This window comes from Lepidochelys olivacea (assembly GCF_965140295.1).
Source record: "Lepidochelys olivacea isolate rLepOli2 genome assembly, chromosome: 2".
Taxonomy (NCBI): domain Eukaryota; kingdom Metazoa; phylum Chordata; order Testudines; family Cheloniidae; genus Lepidochelys; species Lepidochelys olivacea.
The window spans coordinates 9,573,432-9,595,127 of NC_140412.1; the positions used below are offsets into that span (position 1 = coordinate 9,573,432).

Consider the following 21,696-nt stretch of genomic DNA (forward strand, 5'->3'; position numbering starts at 1 on the left):
TAATCTAATCTGGACCCCAAAACACAAAAATGCCTTAATCAGAAACATTTATTGCATGGTGTTACTACATAGAGTTAAATTGTTTGAGTGCCCTAAATGTGCATTTCCATGTATTTTAATGTATTCGGATTTATTTTAACTTTAACCTTAGCTCTGAATTTCCTGTGTTTACAAGTGCACGATTTGGGGATAATTACATCTCTGTAATGTATTTAACCCTAAATTACTGATATGTATTCTCAACCCGGACTCCATCTTGCAGATTTTTTTCTGGGAACAACAAGAAAAGAATCAAGGTAACACAAGCAAAAAAAAAAAAAAGGTGACACTTTACAGAATCCTCTTTAAAGTTTTTTGTTTTGTTTTTACCTGTAGCACCTGTTCTGGTTTGAAACACAGTAATGGAAGATGAAGATCCAAGTCAATAATTGGGCTGTCTGGATCCTCCCGTGATGGAAAGACTATCTGTAGTGGTTTCATATTAAATATCTGTAGTAACACATGTTTTTCAATTAATTTTTAAATGAAGAAATGGTCCCATAGAACATGAAATTTTAAATCCCAATTCTAATAAAATATTACGGTTATCTGACAGAAAATTATATAAATAAATAAAAGCACAGAACCTAACATTTTGCTTTATGTACAAAAGATAATTGCAGTACTGGAAGTATTAAACTCAATAATAACAATCTCCATAAAGATTTATAAAGCACTTTGTGTTTCCTTTCAGTCTAGTAAGAGATTTTAGATACTGAAACAGATATTAAAATTGAGGAAATGAAATACCTTTTTACACAAAATTATAAAAAGTATTTTGATATAATCATAATCATCTTTAATGGACTCTTGTCAATTATGTCTATTGTAAGTTTAGTCTAACTGCATTGTGTCTTTCTAGGCTACCTCTGCCTTTATCAGAGCAATCTGTCTGGATCCACCTGCTTTATTATCTAATATTTTTTCTCCAATTCTAACTGAGAAACTTTACCAAAACATAATTTGTAATTTCACTGCTTGCTGATTACAACTTAAAGTGTAGACCAGCTTATAATAATTGATTTGATATAAATAAGGTTAATAATTAAGAGCTGAATCATGCCATTTAGACAACCCACAGAAGGAACTGTGGAGAGCTGAACCATTCCAAAAGCAGCCTCTTGAAGCTCCCAGGTGCACATAGGGAGAATACACCCCTTTTTACAGTGCATCTATATATGGACCCCGTTACTGTAGTATCAGAGAGCCTCACACTCTTTAATGTATTTATTCCTCCAACACCCCTGTAACATAGGGAAGTACTGTCCTCATTTTGCAGATGGGGAAATTGAAGCTAAGTGATTTGCCCAAGGTCACACAAAACATCTGTTGTTTCAATTCCCTGCTCTGCCACATCTCCCAAGTACTAGACTAGCACTCTAAAAATTCAAAAACCCTTCCTCTCCTCACTACCCTATCTGCTGTGTACCATGTGTCCATTAGAAAACAGGGTAAGAGCAGTCTGTGCCCCAGGAGCACAGGTACTACTTCAGTAGCATCACATTGGCATTAAAACTGGTGTTACAGAATATGCCCCATTTTACACAAACAGCACACTTAGTATTATATAGTAGGTAATGTTAAAATAATTATGAAATTGAGCTTCACTAATTACCAAGTGGAGTGTTCCTGGTGGAGGACTGGGTATTAAAGATAATTTTGCTGCAAATTCTTTTATACGATCATCAACGTCTAAATCCCTGCGAGGTGTCAGATGTACCAGTAAGCTGAAATTAAAGTATGTCAAATATTTTTTTAAAATGTAACATGTAAAGAGGCTAAAAAATAAACTCTTCCTTGATACCTTAAAACTAAAAAAAAACTGTTGGGATGGATAAAAGTATTATTGCAACTATTTAACCTCTGGTTTATTAGATAATTTAGAGGCTCCAACTGATTTTAACAATGTTGCTGTGTATGAAGCTGCTCCTTCATATCTTTCACACACAAGTTTATTTATTCTTCATGTGTGCACGTCTGTCAAAATGTTTCTATTTTAGGAGTTGAACTTCTTCGCCACTTCAAAACCAGAGAAGGCTGAAGCTTATTGGAAATTAGCCCGTTTTTACAGGCTTACACGCACTATTCAGTTATAAATTAAAAATACACAATCCAAAAAAAGCGTTACTACTGCAGCATTACAACTGAGCAATTAAATGCACGTCAAACTCAGAAGTTTAATTTCCTAAATCAGTGCACAAATGTACAGTAGTGCAATAAATGACCATTAAAATGTGTGCTTCAACGTGCATGCATTGTAGCAAAAAATTAACTATAAGAAGTTAGAACTTTGAATTTCCTAACTTTTGTGCTCATATAAATTGTCAATTTTAAATTACATCAGATTTTTTTTTAAAAATGCTTTGGTTCATTTTTTGTACGTAAATATGCTATTGTGTTTTGCCTGTGAAAATAAGTGCAGACACTGTTGTCAGCTCCAATTCATACCACAACATTATCATATTTTCAATGCAATAGTTGTTGTGATTGTGTCTAACTTGGGATTTAAGCTCCATGTGGAAGTGATCATTTCTTTCCCTATGTTTACACACTGCCTAGGAAACAGACAGAGCTTCACAGAGCACAATAATGAACTGGAGACCACCAGCTGTGCCCCACAATCAGAGAATGTGGATCCTGATCAGCCACTAGGAGACATAGACAAATAGGTAAGAGTTTATTCCAGCCAATAACTGGAGGAGTCACATCACAGAGAGGTTCTACTTTCAGTGCTGGAAGTCCTTTCTGACAAACTACAAGGTTACGTAATGACAGTCTAAAATTTCTCTGAAATATTTGGTACGATACCTAGGAAAAATCCAGTATTGGGACAAAGGAAATTTCCTAAACACAAGATATAATCGGACTTTACCTTTCTTAGCATTGAGCCAGCCATTGAGGAGTCTCATACAGCCATCTAATTTTTCAAAAGTGACTAGTAATTTTGGGTACATTTTTGGTTGTCCAAATTGAAACACCAGAGAGGCCCGACTTCCAGAAGGTGGGGGTTCAATGTTTTCTGAAACTCATACCTCTTCAAGGCATCTCAAGTCTGCCACTTAAAAGTTACCCAAAATTACTAGTCACTTTTGAAAAGTTAGACCAATGTTCTCTCCTGAACAGAAATCTATATAGATTATCTGGCCAATAGCTTCAAAATTCACTCCTAGTTTGGCCCCTCCTTTCAGATGATGACAACTCTTCCCTATCAAAGCAACAGTGATCCAATTTTTTCCCCCATGATTTTCCCATCTCTTCTCCTGACCTCAACCTCCAACCCCACTTTCTGGCCCCATCCCTTCAGCCAGGAAAGACTAAGGGCTTGTCTACACTGGCACTTTACAGCGCTGCAACTTTCTCGCTCAGGGATGTGAAAAAACACGCCCCTGAGCGCAGCAAGTTTCAGCGCTGTAAAGCACCAGTGTAGACAGTGCACAAGCGCTGGGAGCTGCACCCCTCATGGAGGTTTTTTTGTTGTGGTGGGTTTTTTTGTTTTTTGTTTTTTATTTGAGAGCACTGGGAGAGCTCTCTTCCAGCGCTCTGCCATGACTACACAAGCCACGTTAAAGGATCATGGCCTGAAAAAGTGTGTCCAGAATTTCATGAGAAGGGAGGGGAGCCAGCTGTGCTACCTTATCAGGTTTAGGCATCCAGCGGAATAGGAACTAGTAGCAGTTGCCTGTATTTAGATGAAGAGATTTGGGAGACTCAGTTGCCCAGAAATCCCTGCTGAAACCACATGACTGGTATTAAGGACACACTGCACCTGCAGGCTTGCTAGCAGCGAGCTCTCTCTCATTTACTCTTTCTCAGCAGCCAGCTACTGAAAGCTGCATCCAGAATTGCTGGCTGTACTGCAGAACCTGAGCTGTTGTGGAATTGTGTGAACAACCAGGAGACTATCCTCTGTATCTGGGGAGACCTTGTCGGTTTGGGTGGTGTGGTATGAAAGTCCTCATGCTAGAGACAGCATCTCATCACAGACTAATCAAGGAGACGACCAGGGAGCTTGTACGAAAATGCAATTGCCTGTTTATAGTTGATGGCTGTCGTTTTATAACTGGGATTACCACCAACTACCACTGTATCAATTTTAACCTGCTCTATATAAAAGTGTCTCACTCCTATTATCTGGACTGCCTCTGCTAATTCAGAGATAACTAGTGCCACCTTTCAACTCCTGTTCATCACACCCACAATCACAAAAAGTGTCTGGGGTTTTAAAACTACAAGGGAGCACACACCCTGAAGGTGCTGATGGTGAGTGTTCTTGTGTACGTTTAATGGGTTTTGGAGTTTTATTTAACATAAGTCTGTTGCACTGAGTAGCAGTTAAGTTTACTTTCACGTTTATAAGTCGCCACCATTAGCTGCCACCTACTATTACCTTGTCACCGTTGCTACGGTAGGTACCTATTTTATTCTGTTGCACTGTCATTGTATTTTGCTATATTACTTTTAAGTAAAGCTGCTCACGGATCCAACTTGCCTATTGCATCGTTTAGGCAAGAGAGAGTTGTTCCTGGAAGCTACCAAGGTACCCTACCAGAGTTATATAGTGCTTATTCAGATGGAGGCACAGCCAACTGACAGGTTTCAGAGTAACAGCTGTGTTAGTCTGTATTTGCAAAAAGAAAAGGAGGACTTGTGGCACCTTAGAGACTAACCAATTTATTTGAGCATGAGCTTTCGTGAGCTACAGCTCACTTCATCGGATGCATACTGTGGAGACTGCAGAAGACATTATATACGCAGAGACCATGAAACAAAACCTCCTCCCATCCCACTCTCCTGCTGGTAATAGCTTATCTAAAGTGATCATCAAGTTGGGCCATTTCCAGCACAAATCCTGTGTTAGAGAACAACAATTTGTTCCTCTAACAAATCCTGGATTTGTGCTGGAAATGGCCCAACTTGATGATCACTTTAGATAAGCTATTACCAGCAGGAGAGTGGGATAGGAGGAGGTTTTGTTTCATGGTCTCTGCGTATATAATGTCTTCTGCAGTCTCCACAGTATGCATCCGATGAAGTGAGCTGTAGCTCACGAAAGCTCATGCTCAAATAAATTGGTTAGTCTCTAAGGTGCCACAAGTACTCCTTTTCTTTTTGCACAGCCAACTGTCATCCTTTCTATAAGCAGAGAGCTGCTGCAGATAGGTGGACTGAATATTCCCACCTACCCAACACCGCTGCTAGGACCTCCCCAGGATTTTCATGATCCTTAAGAATATCAGACTCACAAGCAAGACATGAGCACTTGTCAGCTTCCAGGTGATCCATGAGGGAAGAGAAGGATACAGCTACTTATAGACTATGATCAAGTCACCACTTAACTATCTTTGTTAAACTGAACAGACGGAGCTCCTTGCGTCTTTCACTAATATCTGCAACAGACATTACCAGCACAGTGAGAAGGCCAGTGAGTGGTCTGAGGCATAAACAGTACCTTACCATGTCCAATAAATCATATGTCACAATTAGTCTGGTTAAATCCTGACATTTGCATCAAGAAGGGAAAATGTACAAAAGGAAAGGGACAGACAACTTTAAACAGAACTGCGCCTATTAATATACTATTACAGTATCTGATAGTGATGCCTTGGAAAAAAGCCTGCCCGACGGAAATGAGCTGTGGGAACAAAAAATATACTTCAAGCAAAGAGATTACAAAGGAGTGTACAGGTTCTCTAACACTATTAACTAAGCATGATTTACTTTAGAAATTTTTCAGAAAGGAAGGCCTTCTAACAGCATCTTTGGGCTGGCTCACAAATAGCTCATAACCTTCTGTAGAACAGACTTAGAGACATGTTGAGAGAGAGAGAGAGAGAGAGAGAGAATGTTCATCCATCCAAGATGGGGATTCACCCAGAAATGGGTTGTTGCCACCAACTAAAAGATGTTTTTCAGTTTAGCTGGAGAGTAGTAGAACTTGAGGCCTAGGGACGAGCGTACTAGACTAGACCTCACGAGATCTGGGTTCTATTCCTGCTTATACGTGACCCTAGGCCAGTCATTTCATCTCTCTGTGCCTCAGTTTCATTAACTGTAAAATGGAGAAGATACTGATCTTTGTAAAGCCCTTGAGATCTACTGATGAAAAGTATTATTACTGATGTGTGTCAGGACATGGATAGCATACAAAACACACTGGAATGGAAATACCTGTTCAATACTCCAGAAACCCTTAACTTTTTGAAAAGAGCTATACTCCTGTAGATTAATCCAACAGCAACAATGTTTTGTAACGGTCCAGACTCTCAATTGTTTGCATTGGAGACAGAATCACACACTCCCAGTCTCCCTTTCAGTTTGTTCTGGCACTGGAATCACCAGCACTGCCCATTTGTAATGTAACAAGTATTTGTAACATTAAGATCAATCATATAGAATATAAAGATCTTGATTGTTCTGACGGAAATTTGCAAATCAGTAATGTGACGCAAGGTACACACCAGGATTTAATGTATCCAATTACAAAATATGAACATGTCTCAGATTAAAATAAATTAGCTGGGACAAGAACAAGTTGTAATTTCTACTACTGGCTTCTCTTTGACTTATGTTAGGAACTTGAGCTGAATGCCAAAAAAAAAGATAAAAATACCTTAGAGGTATCATGAATGAATAAAAATATCAATCCCACTTCGAGCCAAATCCTGTTCCCTGGAGGTGCTGGAGCATGGGAACTGTGCACAGGACTGTTCTGGGAGAACTAGAATCTTTTGCCCCCCTGAAGCTGCAGAGCGGAATAAGTAGCAGCAAGAGACACCTTCCTGCCCCCAGAACTATCTTCATTCCAACTTTCAAAGTCCTGTTCAAGTCAGTGTGTTAGAGCTATTCTAAAAAAAAAAAAAAAAAAGAATACGTTGGAAAAAATTGTTAGCGGACTTAAGATAGAGGATAATACTGTTCCTCCATAACAATGATACTGAGATCTAAGTGGTTCAGAAACCAAATTAGTGACCAGCATTGCCCAAAAGAGCCACCGTAGCGTGAGTTTCATTGTTTCATTTACTATTTTTATTTATATATTATTCTCACAGCAAAATGACTGACCAAGTGTTATTATTTTTATCAACTACAATTGGTTAAGAACATAGTAATAAGCATCCTGATTGGTTAATAATTAAATCACACAGTATTTTAATATCACATGCTGCAAAGAGCCTCAGGGACCCATTAAAGAGCCACTTGCAGCTCCCGAGCCTCAGTCTGAGTATCACTGCTCTATAACAACAAAAGGCCCAAAAGAGAGAGTCTGCACTCTTTGTATACTACAACCGATGCTTTGTGGGGATTTTTACTGGTCTAGCATTCTTGGGGAATGGGAAGAGCCTGGCTGATGGATCTGCAGCTACATGGATCCATCAGCCAAACTGCGCTCTGCGATAGGAATTAGGGAAATCATGGGTAGTAGAGGCTGCTGCATGAGACTTAACATAGCCAAATCTGAGTACCCAACTGCTTAAAAATAAAATAAAATAAATAAATAAAAATCAGACTGAAGGCTGAAGTTAGAGATTGCTAATATTCCACCTACACTGAGCATGCTCCCCAGCTCTTTGCTTCAACCTGCCACACAGAATTAAGCTTTCAGTTTCAAAGCAGATAAAATGGACAGAGGTGAATGCTTTCCCCACATCAAAATATTCTCTTTCCTTGTGGATAATGCAGCGAGCTAAAAGCCAGGAGAATGCAAGATCTAAACTTACCTACTAACTAGTGTTTCATGAGGAAACTGACATGATTATATTTAGAGCTGGGTGAAACTTTCTTTACTTCTGCTACACTGCACAGATGGGCCAGTGATAGCCTTTTGTTGACTGTATCCAAGGTCTCTGAAAGGTTTTGTTTTATCATAATGGGTGTTTGTCCAATAGAGAAGCCAGTCTCTGCTCTGTCCATTCTGAAGCATCAGTAAGAGGTTTAAGATTATTAACATGCGAAACCATGCTCTGATGCATCCCTAGCCTCTGTCTGTCAGAAGCTGGGAATGGGAGACAGGGATGGATCACTTGATGATTATCTGTTCATTTCCTCTGAAGACAGGATACTGGGCTAGATGGATTATTGGTCTGATCCAGTATGGCCATTCTTATGTTCGGTCTTTATGAATGACTATAAATTAGCAAAAAGAAAAGGAGTACTTGTGGCACCTTAGAGACTAACAAATTTATTTGAGCATAAGCTTCCCTGAGCTACAGCTCACTTCATCGGATGCATTCAGTATTTGCCACTGAATGCATCCGATGAAGTGAGCTGTAGCTCATGAAAGCTTATGCTCAAATAAATTTGTTAGTCTCTAAGGTGCCACAAGTACTCCTTTTCTTTTTGCGAATAGACTAACACGGCTGCTACTCTGAAACCTATAAATTAGCATTATGATGGACAATGAATAATCATTGGGCCAGGGAAAGTGAGCGAGTGACTATTTAGCCTGGTGGTTTGGTTAGGGTACTCACCCAGAGTGTGGAAGATATAGGTTCAAGTCCCCCCTTCAATGACTATTTATTTATAAATGGAACAGCTTCACGAGGAGCGACTGACAGAGCCCTGTTCCACAATATCGCACATAACCCAGTGGTTAGGGCACTGGCTTGCAATGTGGAAGACCCAAGTTCAGACCCATTCTCCACATAAGGCAGAGGGGTTAACTGAACCTGGTGACCCACAACCTGGGTGAGTTTTCTAACCACTAGCCTAAAGCTTTAAGGGATTCCTCCACAACCTTTTGTTTTTGTTTTTTTGGGGGGGGGGAGGGGCGGGGAAGAGAAAAGAGAGATAAGAACTATTCAGCAAATTCATGAATAGGTTCTTGGAATTTGAGACTTAGCATTCGTTGAAAACAGCAGAAACTCGTTTTTTCGTTTAGATTATTACAGCAGGCCTACAACTGTAAGTTATTCAGCACTGTACAAATGTAAAGAGAGTACCTGCCCTAAGGAGCTTACAATCCACTTCAGACACAAGCATATACAAATTAAACAGGTTGAAGATGAAAATATGAAAACTTGAGATGGTAGCCCACACAATAAATTGAGGCTACAGTAGTTAACAAAACAGTTTCCCAAGTTACACCCCATCTCTTGGCCCACCGCTAAAGTTGAAGTATTTTAAGAAGTTTTAGGAAGTAGCTTATTAGTCTCACTGTTAGGCCTTCAAAACAGTGTAATTTGGAACTAAATCATAGAATCATAGAATATCAGGGTTGGAAGGGACCCCAGAAGGTCTAGTCCAACCCCCTGCTCGAAGCAGGACCAATTCCCAGTTAAATCATCCCAGCCAGGGCTTTGTCAAGCCTGACCTTACAAACCTCTAAGGAAGGAGATTCTACCACCTCCCTAGGTAACGCATTCCAGTGTTTCACCACCCTCTTAGTGAAAAAGTTTTTCCTAATATCCAATCTAAACCTCCCCCACTGCAACTTGAGACCATTACTCCTTGTTCTGTCATCTGCTACCATTGAGAACAGTCTAGAGCCATCCTCTTTGGAACCCCCTTTCAGGTAGTTGAAAGCAGCTATCAAATCCCCCCTCATTCTTCTCTTCTGCAGGCTAAACAATCCCAGCTCCCTCAGCCTCTCCTCATAACTCATGTGTTCCAGTCCCCTAATCATTTTTGTTGCCCTTCGCTGGACTCTCTCCAATCTATCCACATCCTTCCTGTAGTGTGGGGCCCAAAACTGGACACAGTACTCCAGATGAGGCCTCAATGTCGAATAGAGGGGAACGATCACATCCCTCGATCTGCTCGCTATGCCCCTACTTATACATCCCAAAATGCCATTGGCCTTCTTGGCAACAAGGGCACACTGCTGACTCATATCCAGCTTCTCGTCCACTGTCACCCCTAGGTCCTTTTCCGCAGAACTGCTGCCTAGCCATTCGGCCCCTAGTCTGTAGCGGTGCATTGGATTCTTCCATCCTAAGTGCAGGACCCTCCACTTATCCTTGTTGAACCTCATCAGATTTCTTTTGGCCCAATCCTCCAATTTGTCTAGGTCCTTCTGTATCCTATCCCTGCCCTCCAGCGTATCTACCACTCCTCCCAGTTTAGTATCATCCGCAAATTTGCTGAGAGTGCAATCCACACCATCCTCCAGATCATTTATGAAGATATTGAACAAAACCGGCCCCAGGACCGACCCTTGGGGCACTCCACTTGATACCGGCTGCCAGCTAGACATGGAGCCATTGATCACTACCCGTTGAGCCCGACAATCTAGCCAGCTTTCTACCCACCTTATAGTGCATTCATCCAGCCCATACTTCCTTAACTTGCTGACAAGAATACTGTGGGAGACCGTCTCAAAAGCTTTGCTAAAGTCAAGAAACAATACATCCACTGCTTTCCCTTCATCCACAGAACCAGTAATCTCATCATAAAAGGCGATTAGATTAGTCAGGCATGACCTTCCCTTGGTGAATCCATGCTGGCTGTTCCTGATCACTTTCCTCTCATGCAAGTGCTTCAGGATTGATTCTTTGAGGACCTGCTCCATGATTTTTCCAGGGACTGAGGTGAGGCTGACTGGCCTGTAGTTCCCAGGATCCTCCTTCTTCCCTTTTTTAAAGATTGGCACTACATTAGCCTTTTTCCAGTCATCCGGGACTTCCCCGGTTCGCCACGAGTTTTCAAAGATAATGGCCAATGGCTCTGCAATCACAGCCGCCAATTCCTTCAGCACTCTCTGATGCAACTCGTCCGGCCCCATGGACTTGTGCAAGTCCAGCTTTTCTAAATAGTCCCTAACCACCTCTATCTCCACAGAGGGCTGGCCATCTCTTCCCCATTTTGTGATGCCCAGCGCAGCAGTCTGGGAGCTGACCTTGTTAGTGAAAACAGAGGCAAAAAAAGCATTGAGTACATTAGCTTTTTCCACATCCTCTGTCACTAGGTTGCCTCCCTCATTCAGTAAGGGGCCCACACTTTCCTTGGCTTTCTTCTTGTTGCCAACATACCTGAAGAAACCCTTCTTGTTACTCTTGACATCTCTTGCTAGCTGCAGCTCCAGGTGCGATTTGGCCCTCCTGATATGATTCCTACATGCCCGAGCAATATTTTTATACTCTTCCCTAGTCATATGTCCAAACTTCCACTTCTTGTAAGCTTCTTTTTTATGTTTAAGATCCGCTAGGATTTCACCATTAAGCCAAGCTGGTCACCTGCCATATTTACTATTCTTTCGACTCATTGGGATGGTTTGTCCCTGTAACCTCAACAGGGATTCCTTGAAATACAGCCAGCTCTCCTGGACTCCTTTCCCCTTCAAGTTAGTCCCCCAGGGGATCCTGGCCATCCGTTCCCTGAGGGAGTCGAAGTCTGCTTTCCTGAAGTCCAGGGTCCGTATCCTGCTGCTTACATTTCTTCCCTGCGTCAGGATCCTGAACTCAACCAACTCATGGTCACTGCCTCCCAGATTCCCATCCACTTTTGCTTCCCCCACTAATTCTACCCGGTTTGTGAGCAGCAGGTCAAGAAAAGCGCCCCCCCTAGTTGGCTCCTCTAGCACTTGCACCAGGAAATTGTCCCCTACGCTTTCCAAAAACTTCCTGGATTGTCTATGCACCACTGTATTGCTCTCCCAGCAGATATCAGGAAATTGAAGTCACCCATGAATCCCATAAATCCTCCTAATTTGCCTCTGGACTATCAGAATCCAAGTAATCATGTATTCCTTCACATGGAGTGGCTAGGTCACCTTATTCCACAGTGTGCCTCACCAATTACAGACAAGTTTACTTATCCTCTTTGTGAAACTTATTCTGTTCACAGTGAAGTGTTTTAAAATTTCCCCCAAATAGAGAGACCTGTAGAGTTTGAGATCTTTCAGGGAGAATCTAGATAAATCTGTATTAGAAATCAGTCCCCTGCAGATATTAATTTTGCATAGCCAAATAAAAATCGCAAAGAACATTGGAATTTCTTTGAAACTGCATTTCTATTTTGTTACTGTCCAGGGGGCTTTTGTTTTAATTTTGTTTTTTCCCTGCCTCATGCCATAATCACTTTTAACAAACTCCAGTTTTATTGTCACTCAAACATTCCCACTACATTGTCAAATTTTGACAATTCATACATAAAGGACTGACTGTAAATGTATTTGCAGCAGAAGCATAAATGATAGAACAGTAATACTTACCAAGAAAGACAGTCCTTAAGGGCATTAAAATATGGATATCTGGATATGACACAAATAGCAAATGGTACGAACCAGCCAAAAGCTTTAGTAGTCCGCACAGATTCCCTGTGGGCTTGCCCATTTGAAGAGATATAACCATCCTATAAGAAAGCTACATATTAATATTGTGATGTTACTCATGAAATTATGGTTGGTATTTTTGAGGGAACCGAAGCAAGTTAGACACCCAACTCCCATTGAGATTTGGGCATCTAACTCCCTTAGACTCCTTTAAAAAAATCTCAGTTTGTAAAGATTAGATCCACCTGCTAAAAGCAAGTTATTTGCACTATGAACATCTACCAAAAACACTGAGTATATTACTCACAAACATTAATGTACCTAAAAATATTCTTAAGGCCAAATTTTGCTCTCAGATACTCCAGCACCATTTCCACTGAATTCTATGGGAACTGCGCTTGAGTATATGGGCACAATATTGCATTAAGTGCAGAGTACTACTCTTAAAGAGTTGTTCCAGATTGGTATCAAAATATACAAATATCCAATAACTTATGTGAGGCATCCAATTAAGTACATATTATTAAAATGTATTACCTAATATTTAAGTTTTATTAAAAGTGTAAATTAAAAAACATACTTGAATAGGTTGGTAATACTGTGCAACAACACCATAGGTTCTGTTACCACAGACATCTGTGAAGACCAGAAAATGAATGTGATCCTCTTTTGATTCAGAAGTTATGTAAAGTCCTCCTGCAAATAAGACAAGTACTTTTCAAAACACATTACTGAAAAATAGTTTTTTTTAATCACGCAGCTTGCATTGCTATAGTTACAGCAAGTATTATGAGACTTGTTACTTTACTTCCACTGTAATGCTTCATTTTAAAGAGATTATAGCACACCTACATACATAATTCACTTGATCTGAAATTGTTATACAACATCTTAAGCCATACACAAATTTCACTGGACAAGTGAAAACACTACACGGCTCATTTTGTATTTGTGACATGCCAAAAACATATCACAAAGTCGAGCTGATGGACTTCTGCCTATGTTTTTTTTTTTTTTTTTAAAAGAGCCTTTTGGGAAATGGTCTCTATTTTAGGGACATCCTAATATATATAGTATTGGAGTGGGAAAGGGTATTCATTCATATTTAAAAGGGTATTTTCTCCAACCTAAAGGCAGAGAAGAGGAGAGACGAGATGACAGCCTTAAAAATACCATAATATATAGGAAAGTAGAAAAATTTGATTATAAGCTCTCTTGGGCAGGGAGCGTCTCTCTGTTCTGTACTTGTACAGGCCCTGGCACAATGGAGTCCTACTCCATGAGTGGGGTTTCGTGGTACTATGATAATACAAATAAAAAAAGTTAACCTGTCAATATCCATAAACAGCAGCAATAAGGGAAGAGGTATTATTATAGGCCACCAAATAGATAAAGTGTTTATAAACATCTCTTAACTAACAGTTAAATGAAAAATCACATCACACCTGGAAAGCATAGTTGTGGCAAGCCAATAAGATCAATATCTTTTGGAACACTAATATCCTCAGTATCAGATGCTTTCTGTTCCCCATTTGGATTTTTCAAATTTTCAAGCTTAGGTCTCTCTTTCTTTTTTCGGAAAGAACGTCGTTTTGTTTTATTGAAGTTACTACTATTTATATTCGTCGCTTGAATCTCCTCTTTGCTGATAAACGGAGGCACAAAAACTGACAGAACTTCTGGATCAAGTGGAGGAAAGTTTTTCTCTTCTTTCTGAAGAAGCTAAAAACAAAATAAATAGACATTTATTGTTCTTTTTAATGTATTTAGCCATATTTTCCATTCTGCCCTAGTGATTGTAAATGTGACAAGAATATTATTTTCTTCTTTCCAGTTTCTTCATTTTCCCTTCCACAACCTCATCCTAAGCCCATTGAAGTCAATGGAAAGACTCCATTTGTCTTCAACAGTCACAGCATTAGGTCCCTTATCTTAACCTATTCATGATTCAAGCCTTACTATATCAATGATTTCTCTTTGGCAAGCAACGCTTCCAAAACTAACATCAGCACATACCAAAAAGATACTTTTTCCTCCTTTCATGTGTTAAGAGTAGACCCAAATAATTCTATTTGTCTTACAGTTTTCTCAGATTTCAGAGTAACAGCCGTGTTAGTCTGTATTCGCAAAAAGAAAAGGAGTACTTGTGGCACCTTAGAGACTAAATTGGTTAGTCTCTAAGTTTTCTCAGAGATAAACAAGAACAGAAAGGAAAATATGTCCACATCCCCTCAAGTGTATCCTTGGTTTCATAAAAATTACATTTCTTTTATACTAGTTTTCAAGAGAGCCCACACTTTAACATTACCACTTAATTTTATACCACGGTTAAAAACTACATGCTACCAACACTATCACACGCACATGGTAAGAGGCATTTTAAGCACTAAGGGTGTAATACTGTACCTACGGACCTTACTAAGAGTTTTCCCTCTGACTTATATAGGTACGTGGCCAGCCCCTATAAGATTATGCGGCAAATTGCAATGCTTTCTGGTAAGTAGCTTGGTTAAAAAAAAACCCTGTAGCTCTGCAAACTCTTGCTCTCTCTTTTTGTAACAACTTACCCTGGAAGATTCCAGAAGATGTGCAAGGGGGTGCTCCCTTACATGCTCCTGACTGAGTGGTGGGGCCAGATCTGAATAGTTCCATCTCTAACTCTTTGGCTGCAGGAACAGATTAATTCTACAGCCTCAAAATTGCAAGAGAAAATTTTGTGCGTCCTAAGGGTATGTGGAAACTGGGAAGCTAGACCTCACTGTGACTGAATATGTGTGTCTCAATCTTCAAATTTTTGCTTCAAGGCTAATGGAAGGATGAATCAGACCTATGGCTATTTACTTTCAACTTCAAACATAATATAGTATGTATACGAAAAATATTCCCGAAGACACAATGCTGCCCTTTCTCTCCTGTACATTTTTCCACTATTCTGAACAGCTTAACAATAAATCATTGCTTCATTTAAAAACAGGCCTTTTTATATCAAAAGTTTTGGAATTAAGAAAAAGTTTTAAATGACTTAACTCTTTGAGCAGGGGGTTGGACTAGATGACCTCCTGAGGTCCCTTCCAACCCTGCTGCTCTATGAACTCTGTGTAATGGTTGGGTCAAACCAGCAAGTTCCTCCAGACTGGAGTGTACATACAAAAAATATCTTTGAAATTATATATTCCTTCTAATTTTTCTGTATCTTCTGCTAAGTGTACTGCAGTAGTATTTGTCAAAGAAATTAAGGGTGAAAAAAATCACGCTTCTACAAAACAATTAAAGATATGGTCTCTGCCACAAGCACTTCACAATCTAAAACAAAGGCTAGATACATATCCACTGGGAGATCCAGAGGATGGCAATTAACTTAAAAATATATTAATGTAATAAATTGGGGTGGTGACTGATGTATTACTGACATGGTAAGAGTCTGAAGCTTCATTTTTCTCTTAATTGGCAGTTTTCTAATGTCTAATGAAGTAATCGAGAAACAAGACATTTCTAATTTGATCACTATCAAAACATGCTACTAAGCGTTTTAGAGGGAAAACAAGGAATTATCCCTTAGCCCTGAAACTGTTATATAAGAAAAAAAAAGAAGTTACTTTGGTGGCAGCAATCTTAATTTATATTAAACCCTCTACAAGAGAATTACCAAATTCACTTATCAGTCAACTAATAATTCACTTGTACTGAGGGCTGTGACATCTTGTGGGGGTGGGAGTTCATTTATGTAACTGTCTTCAGCAGCAGCATTAAATCCAACCTCTCTTGTTACTGCATGGTCAGTTCTGACACAGTGACCTTACTGTCAGGATCAAAGTCAGCTGACGTTGTTTTCTAGCCAAAGTCATATAGTTTAACCATGCAGTTCAGTGATTGGGAGGGAATGTCAACTTTCACCTTCTATATATTTATCATGCTCTTCCACTGTTATCCAATAATATCCTAGAAATCAGTGATGGAAAAGATGACAACCCCCCCCCCCAGTAATGTGCTAGGTCATGTACAGGGGACAGACATAAAGACAGACCCTGCTCCAAAAATCTTACCATTCCAGGGGAAGAAAATGAGAAGACAGGATAAGATGCACTGGAGGATCCAGAGGAGAGTGTAATCTTAGATATATTTGTTTTGTTTTCCAGATCTCATTCTCTTCTCATCTAACATTAGAATAAAGAATGTTTCATGGAGAGTATTTGTGGAGGCCATGGAAGAAGTGCCTCGGGGGGGGGGGGGAGAAGAGGAGTTGAAGAGGATTAGAACATGCCAACTGGGACAGAGAAGTCCTTCCATGCAGAGAAGACAGCACAGAGAAGGCAAGAAGATAGGAGTGAGACAAAGAAATGAAAAGGGCGAAAAGGCAGATGGGCAGAGGCTGAAATTGGTGCAGAGTGGAGTTTTGAGGGAGACAGGCAATTTAAACTTTATATGGTGGGTAAATGGTAAGGGATGAAGAAGCCTAATCAACAAGTAAGGGAGATATTAATTTAGCATCTCACTTTGTATGTACAGGAGAATGATGCAGGCAGGCAGCCAGAAAGCAAGGCAGGAGAAGATCAATATATGTAGAAATTGAGACAAAGGAAAGGTTTGTTTTTTAAACAAACAGGGAGAAGTGGCAAGAATTGCTGACAATTTAGATACACGGAGAGGAGAGGGAAGACTAATAGCTAAAACAACAGAGATTAAATCCCTGCTTTAAGTACGGAAGACTCAACTCAGCTTTAACTATGGAGCCACAGCCAGCCCCTCACTAATAAACAGAGAACAGAAAATAAATTATGTAATTTTGTATTTAGTTCAGTAAAACCTTCCATTCTTAAACATTTACATGGAGCTCACCCAGAATTTCCAATCTGCCAAAACACTGTGCTGCAGAAACCAGGGGGCCTGGCCACAGAATTTGTATGATGATAATACTGTGACAGGGACCAGAATTTCTCCCTTATTGTTTTCATTTTACCTCATTTCAGTTGCCAGACACCATTGCTAATAATTAATAAATAATCATTATTAGAGTAGTTTTACTGTAGTTTAACTGTACACAGTTTTAAGGACTGATGCAGTGTCATCATGGGGGGGGAGCAAAAAACAGATATAAAAGTCAAGAGTCATATCCTTAAAAAAGTCAAGTAACAGGACTTACTTTCTCATGTTATTGCAAATACTGTGCTTCTCCTAATTCTTCAGAGTTCTTTTTTTTTTTTAAATGGGTTCCCCCCCTGTCTTGAAGAGGAAGAAATTAAAGTCATAGCTGAGTTTTTAACTGGGCTGGTCCTTTATTTCTCAGCAGCATCACTGATGAGCACCAGCGTTCTAACAGCCTCCCATGCAGTCCATGGATTCATTTGGCAAGTCTCAAGAATCAATATTACAAATTTGTCCATGTTTTAATATCATTTGAAGACTCAAATTAGTTAAAGGCCTATAGGTTTAATCACAATTAGCTGACATAATGCTGGATGCAATTTATCCTAGACTATGCAAAGTCACAGTCAATACACTCTATGAAATAAATGGATTCTTCACAACCGTGTTCAGATATGGTAAAACTATGTACAGTAGTGTAGATCAGCCCTAAGGAAAACTGGTTCATCCACTTACCATTACAACCATAAAAAAGCTCTTCATGTCAAATCTACAAAAATGCAATGAAAGGCCCCTACTACAATGTTCAAGCTCTTGTACTGAACTCTACTGCTGGCTAAAATCTTATATCATTCAAAGTGAGTGAGTAGCAGCAAAGAGGTCATTTGAACCCACAAATATGTGGCATGAAATTGCTATTGAAAGAAAGCACAGAATAAAGTTGAAGAAATGATGTAAACAATGTCTATGAAACAAAAGGGATTTTCCAAACCAGCTTTTGAGGGGTTACATAGACCAGGAACACTTCAATCATTTTGACTTCCACGATCATATCTCTAGGATTGCGCTTATGAAATCCTTAACTTCCCCTTGCTTCTAGTAGACTTTTTTTGTTAATGTAAAACACATACACTACTAAACGCCTGCCTAGCAAAAGATCATTAGACAGTTGTTTTGATTGATCAGTTTTGATCAGACAACATTGTCACCTTTTACGTACTGTTTTTCTGAGGAGTACTTGGCAACTTGCTTACATGCAACACAAAGGAGTAACCATCGTGGTCACCAACACCACAACATGCCAGGACATCAGGATTTGCCATCCCACAGTTCGGGCTCTTTTAGCCAACCACAAAAGTCAGACAGAATCATTGTGATCATCTATCTAGTCTGACCTCCTGCATAACACAAGCTATAGAACATCCCCAAAATAATTCATATTTAAAACTAGAGAAGATGATCTGACCTGACCAGATGGGGAAAAGGAATCAGTTAACAATACCATCTACACAGCTGTACCCTGCATAACTCTAAGACATGAAGCTACATTTCCTATTACTCACTCCTGAGTGTGTCCATTTCCTCTTCCACCTTTTTCTATCTATCTTTCTCTTTCTGTCTAGAGAGAGTCAGTTTAGCCAGCCGAGGGAAATCTATCTTTGAACTACTTTGCTGCATTCCTTTTCACAAGCTAAAAGTGATAACTAGCAGCCTGATCTGAAGTGAAAGGTATTCTAGTCACAGACAAGCAAAAGGAAAATAAGAACAATCTAATACAATATTTTTCAGGGCCAGTGGAGTAAAACTAGGCTCCTGTGACGAAGTGGGACTGTTCTTAATGTTTCCTCTGAATACTGTGGGGGTGCCTCAGTTTCCCCTATGCAGTTCTTAAGTATCTAGGTGGTGGGGTAAGGGTGTATGATCATTGCAGAGCCCTAGAGGGCAGGTGTGTGTGCAGGGGTCTGGACACAGAGAATGGCCGACACCCTGTTTCCTGGCCACTGATGGCCTGGGCCCTTCCCCCCTGCAAGGTGAGAGCTAAAGTGTTGGAGAACAAAGGAATCAGGTGACCTCCTGGCCTGGGAAAGGAACAAAGCCCAGGGGAGGAGGGGCTGGAGGGAGTTTCAGTTTGGGGCTGGCTGGGACATGGAGTGAAGGGCAGACGTGGTTGTCTGGCTCACTGCCCCCCAAAGTGGACCCAGCTGAGGGGTTCTGTTCTCTGCACCTGCAAGCTCTGTTTTAGACCATGTTCCTGTCATCTAATAAACCTCTGTTTTACTGGCTGGCTGAGAGTCACGTCTGACTGCGGAGTTGGGGTGCAAGACCCTCTGGCTTCCCCAGGAGCCCTGCCTGAGCGGACTCGCTGGGGGAAGTGCACGGAGGGGCAGAGGAGGCTGAATGCTCTGAGGTCAGACCCAGGAAGGTGGAAGCTGTGTGAGCTGTGTGTCCTGAAGACAGGCTGCTCAGAGAGAGGAGACTCCCCAGAGTCCTGACTGGCTTCATGGGGAGCAGTTCCAGAGCATCGCCCAGGGACTCCGTGACAACTCAAGAATGAAGAACCGGGTTATGCCACATTGTCTTCCAGCAACAGAACTGTAAGCATCAGAGAGAGACACTACATTCCCCTATCTTTTGCTATTCTTTTCTCTCTTCCCTTTTGATCATGTTTTGTCATTAGAAGAAACAGGCTTAGATCTTTAACAACCAAACGTGAGCGCCACCATTTGAAAGTGACTACTCCTATCAACAATGACATTTGATGCCCTCTGGCAGACCATCAAGGGTTTTTCAAAAATATAATAAATAGAGTAACTTGTGATAACATCCTAGAAGTTTTATCTAATCCATGCAACAAACCCCAGCTTCATGTTGCCATAACCACACTACTGAAGAAACCTGGATCTAGCGCCCTCTGGAGTCAGATGCTCCTGTATCAGCCGCAGGGTAACTGACTGCTCTACAAATGTCTTCTATCTTAAGTACTTACCAGGACAGTTCAGGGCAACTGCATCTATGTTTTCCCTTACTGGGTCAGCATTGGTACCCATTCTCAGGCTTCCAGCTCTGACCTGTTGCCTTTCTTGGGTGGAGACCCTGGTCAGAAGGGAGAGAGACACAGGTATCTCCAGCCTGAACAGTTCCCTCTCTTCAGTGTGTTATCCTCAGCAAAAAAGTTAGTCTACATAAATAGACCTACTTGCTTCTCCTCTCAGACACAGTGTAACTGCCCTTAGTTATTAGCTACCACACAGTTCTTCCTAAGCAAACATATTTTATTCTTAAGGTAAAAAGCACTACAGAAAAAATATATTAAAAACAATTTAAAAACCCTCCATGTATGCTAATAAGCTTACCAGAGATCATAAGTGTTCTGGTCAGTGTCAGTCCTTCCAACTCTCCCCCAAGGACTGGGGCCCTCCGTGGACTGGAGGTTCTGTCCATTTGCTGGATCAGAACAGAAAGCCCTTAGCCTGTTTAAAATTCAAAAATCTTTTTCTTTGTCTGATGGTCCCTGGAGAATCCAGTTTGAAGGAGTATATGCAAACCTCTACAGGGGGTGTCTTCAAAGGGCTGATAACCAGAGGAATTACATTAAGATACCCCATCGTCCTACAGGAATTACATATAATCTCACAACAACAGATAAGCAACTGCATTTTAATACACTGGACCCCAAACATATTAAACTCAAATCAGTTTGTCCAAGATATTGCCATCAGTCACACTTACATGACTCCTTTTACCACAGTATCTAAGCATCTCTCAAATTTTGTGTATTTATCCTCAACAAATATTACACAATACTTCCCAAACTCCATTTTACAAATGGGGAAAACTGAGGCACAGATCAACCAAGTAACTTGCCAAGGTCATATAGGAAAGTCTGGGGGGGTTTAAATAATTGAACCCAGGGTCTTCCAATCTGGGCTAGTACTCTAGCACCCTTTCCTGCACCCCAACCACCTGCTCCAGCCCTGACCCCCTCCTGCCCTCTGAACCCCTTGGCCCCAGCCCAGAGCCCCCGAACTCCTCATTTCTGGCCCCACCCTGGATCCCACACCCCCAACCAGAGCCCAAACCCTCTCCCAAACCCCAACCCCAATTTTGTGAGTATTCATAGCCTGCCATACAATTTCTATTCCCAGATGTGGCCCTCGGGCCAAAAAGTTTGCCCACCCCTGATTTAGCTAATACTTAGTCCTGCCTTGAGTGCAGGGGAACTAGACGAGAGGACCTCTCAAGGTCCCTTCCAGTCCTATGATTCTACATCGCAAACACTGACAGGGGCATGTCTGGATTCCCCACCTCACTTTGTAGGCTCCCATCAAGTTGTGATGGGGCGCTGATGGACAAAGCCCTTCTGAAGCAGCGTGCTGAAGTTACTCCATTGCACCAAAGCAGACCAGTGCAACCTCAACGAGTCAGTAACAGCCAAACTCGGGCAGAGCACCCTGCCTACATCTCTCCTACCCATCACGCTAGTAAAACCTTGTATTTCGCAAGGACAGCCTATAGCTCAAACCCCGTTAGCTGCCAAGAGAAGAGAGTCGGATTTCTCCCTTACTAACGCATGATTAATGGTGCTG

The 21,696-nt window shown here is 40.8% G+C and overlaps 1 protein-coding gene across 8 annotated transcripts in view; it reads right to left on the reverse strand.

The window, feature by feature from the left end:
• The window catches only part of DENND3 (DENN domain containing 3), a 218,223-nt gene that overhangs the window by 48,167 nt on the left and 148,360 nt on the right, over positions 1–21,696 (reverse strand). For 5 of the 8 annotated variants that reach the window (XM_084619966.1, XM_084619967.1, XM_084619968.1 and 2 more), the window contains 5 exons: positions 13,693–13,969; positions 12,828–12,943; positions 12,188–12,327; positions 1,655–1,766; positions 370–489 (listed from right to left, as the gene is read on the reverse strand). In XM_084619966.1, the coding sequence (XP_084476092.1) occupies positions 370–489; positions 1,655–1,766; positions 12,188–12,327; positions 12,828–12,943; positions 13,693–13,969 (765 nt within the window). Of the gene's footprint in view, positions 1–369; positions 490–1,654; positions 1,767–6,649; positions 6,847–12,187; positions 12,328–12,827; positions 12,944–13,692; positions 13,970–16,290; positions 16,309–21,696 lie in introns of those variants that run through there. The other 3 variants (XM_084619969.1, XM_084619970.1, XM_084619971.1) reach the window with 3 other exon arrangements.